At 61.3% G+C, this 1,160-nt stretch overlaps 1 protein-coding gene across 1 annotated transcript in view; it reads right to left on the bottom strand.

Moving 5' to 3' along the window:
* The window catches only part of SPIB (Spi-B transcription factor), an 11,973-nt gene extending 11,330 nt beyond the window's left edge, over window positions 1-643 (bottom strand). Inside the window, exon 1 of the mRNA XM_045292813.1 lies at window positions 133-643. Within this exon, the coding sequence (XP_045148748.1) occupies window positions 133-227 (95 nt within the window). The 5' untranslated portion in view covers window positions 228-643. The remainder of the gene's footprint in view (window positions 1-132) is intronic.
* Window positions 644-1,160: the final 517 nt, after the last annotated feature.

Here is a 1,160-nt window from a genome sequence, read left to right on the forward strand (position 1 = left end):
CTCCTGGTCTGAGGGAGGAGGGCTGGGGGTCAGGACTCCTGGTCTGAGGGAGGAGAGGGCTGGGGGTCAGGACTCCTGGTCTGAGGGAGGAGGGCTGGAGGTCAGAGAGGAGGGCAGGTGTGGCACCCTTACCTGTCGATGAGCAGGCGGCGCAGCGAGGCAGTGACGAGGTTGGCCACGAGGGGGCAGTTGTCCCTGCGCACAGCCTCCAGGCCCTTGCAGTCCATGCGGTCATGGGCATCCGGCCGAGAGGAGAAGAGCAAGCCTGCATAGCGCTTCTTGCTGATGAGCAGGTAGGGGAAGTAGACCTGGGGGATCCCAAGTCCAGAGTCGCACGGTGAGGCTCGGGGCCCGTGGGCCAGCTCACACCAAACCCCAAGCCCAAGCACATGGACCTGGGGTCCATACCCACTCACAGGGCCCCTGCAGCCCTGGGTGGGACTGCCCAGCAGGCTTCTGGGGTTGTCTGCTTTAGGGGAGCCGCCTGCCTCATCCTCTTCCCGAGGGCAGGCTGATGGATTCCAACCAGTGACTTCGCATCTGGCAGCCTTATACAGAACCCACGGAGGCACCAGCTCTCCTCTCCAAAAACCAAAACCAAACGCCCATTGCCATCTCAGCGGCCCTATTGGACAGGGTAGAATTGCCCCTGTGGGTGGGTTTCCCTGATTGTAACTGTTCACAGGTGCAGAAAGTCTCATCTTTCTGTCCAGGAGCAGCTGGTGGTCTCGAACCGCTGACTTTGTGGCTAGCAGCCCAATACGGAACCCACAGTGCCACCAGGGCTCCCGCGTTGCTGAACTAAGTCAGGTGCAGACGAAAGAACAGACATGATCTTGCAGTAGCCATAGGCAGTGGGGGCTGGATGGTGGTGGGGTGGGGTGGGTGGTGGGGTTGTTGGTTGGTAAGCTGCTCTGGATGGGCCTGGCTGTGGCGGGATAATGTGGTCAGGGAGAAAGACAGCAGGCACTGCGGGACAACCTGAAGACCAGGAGCCAAGTCCCGGAACCAAGTGGGTCGCCCCATCTTTTGTCTCGTGTTCAGCGCCGTCATAAAGACCTGGACCCAGGCTCACCGCACGCCACCGCGCTGCTCTCTGCAGGCTGAGGGCGCGCTATTGAAATCCACGGACGGTTGGGGTGATGAGGTCTGCCCGGCTT

The sequence above is a fragment of the Echinops telfairi genome, unplaced genomic scaffold (genome assembly GCF_000313985.2).
Source record: "Echinops telfairi isolate 266 unplaced genomic scaffold, ASM31398v2 ScPeMD7_655;HRSCAF=1070, whole genome shotgun sequence".
NCBI classification, from domain to species: domain Eukaryota; kingdom Metazoa; phylum Chordata; class Mammalia; order Afrosoricida; family Tenrecidae; genus Echinops; species Echinops telfairi.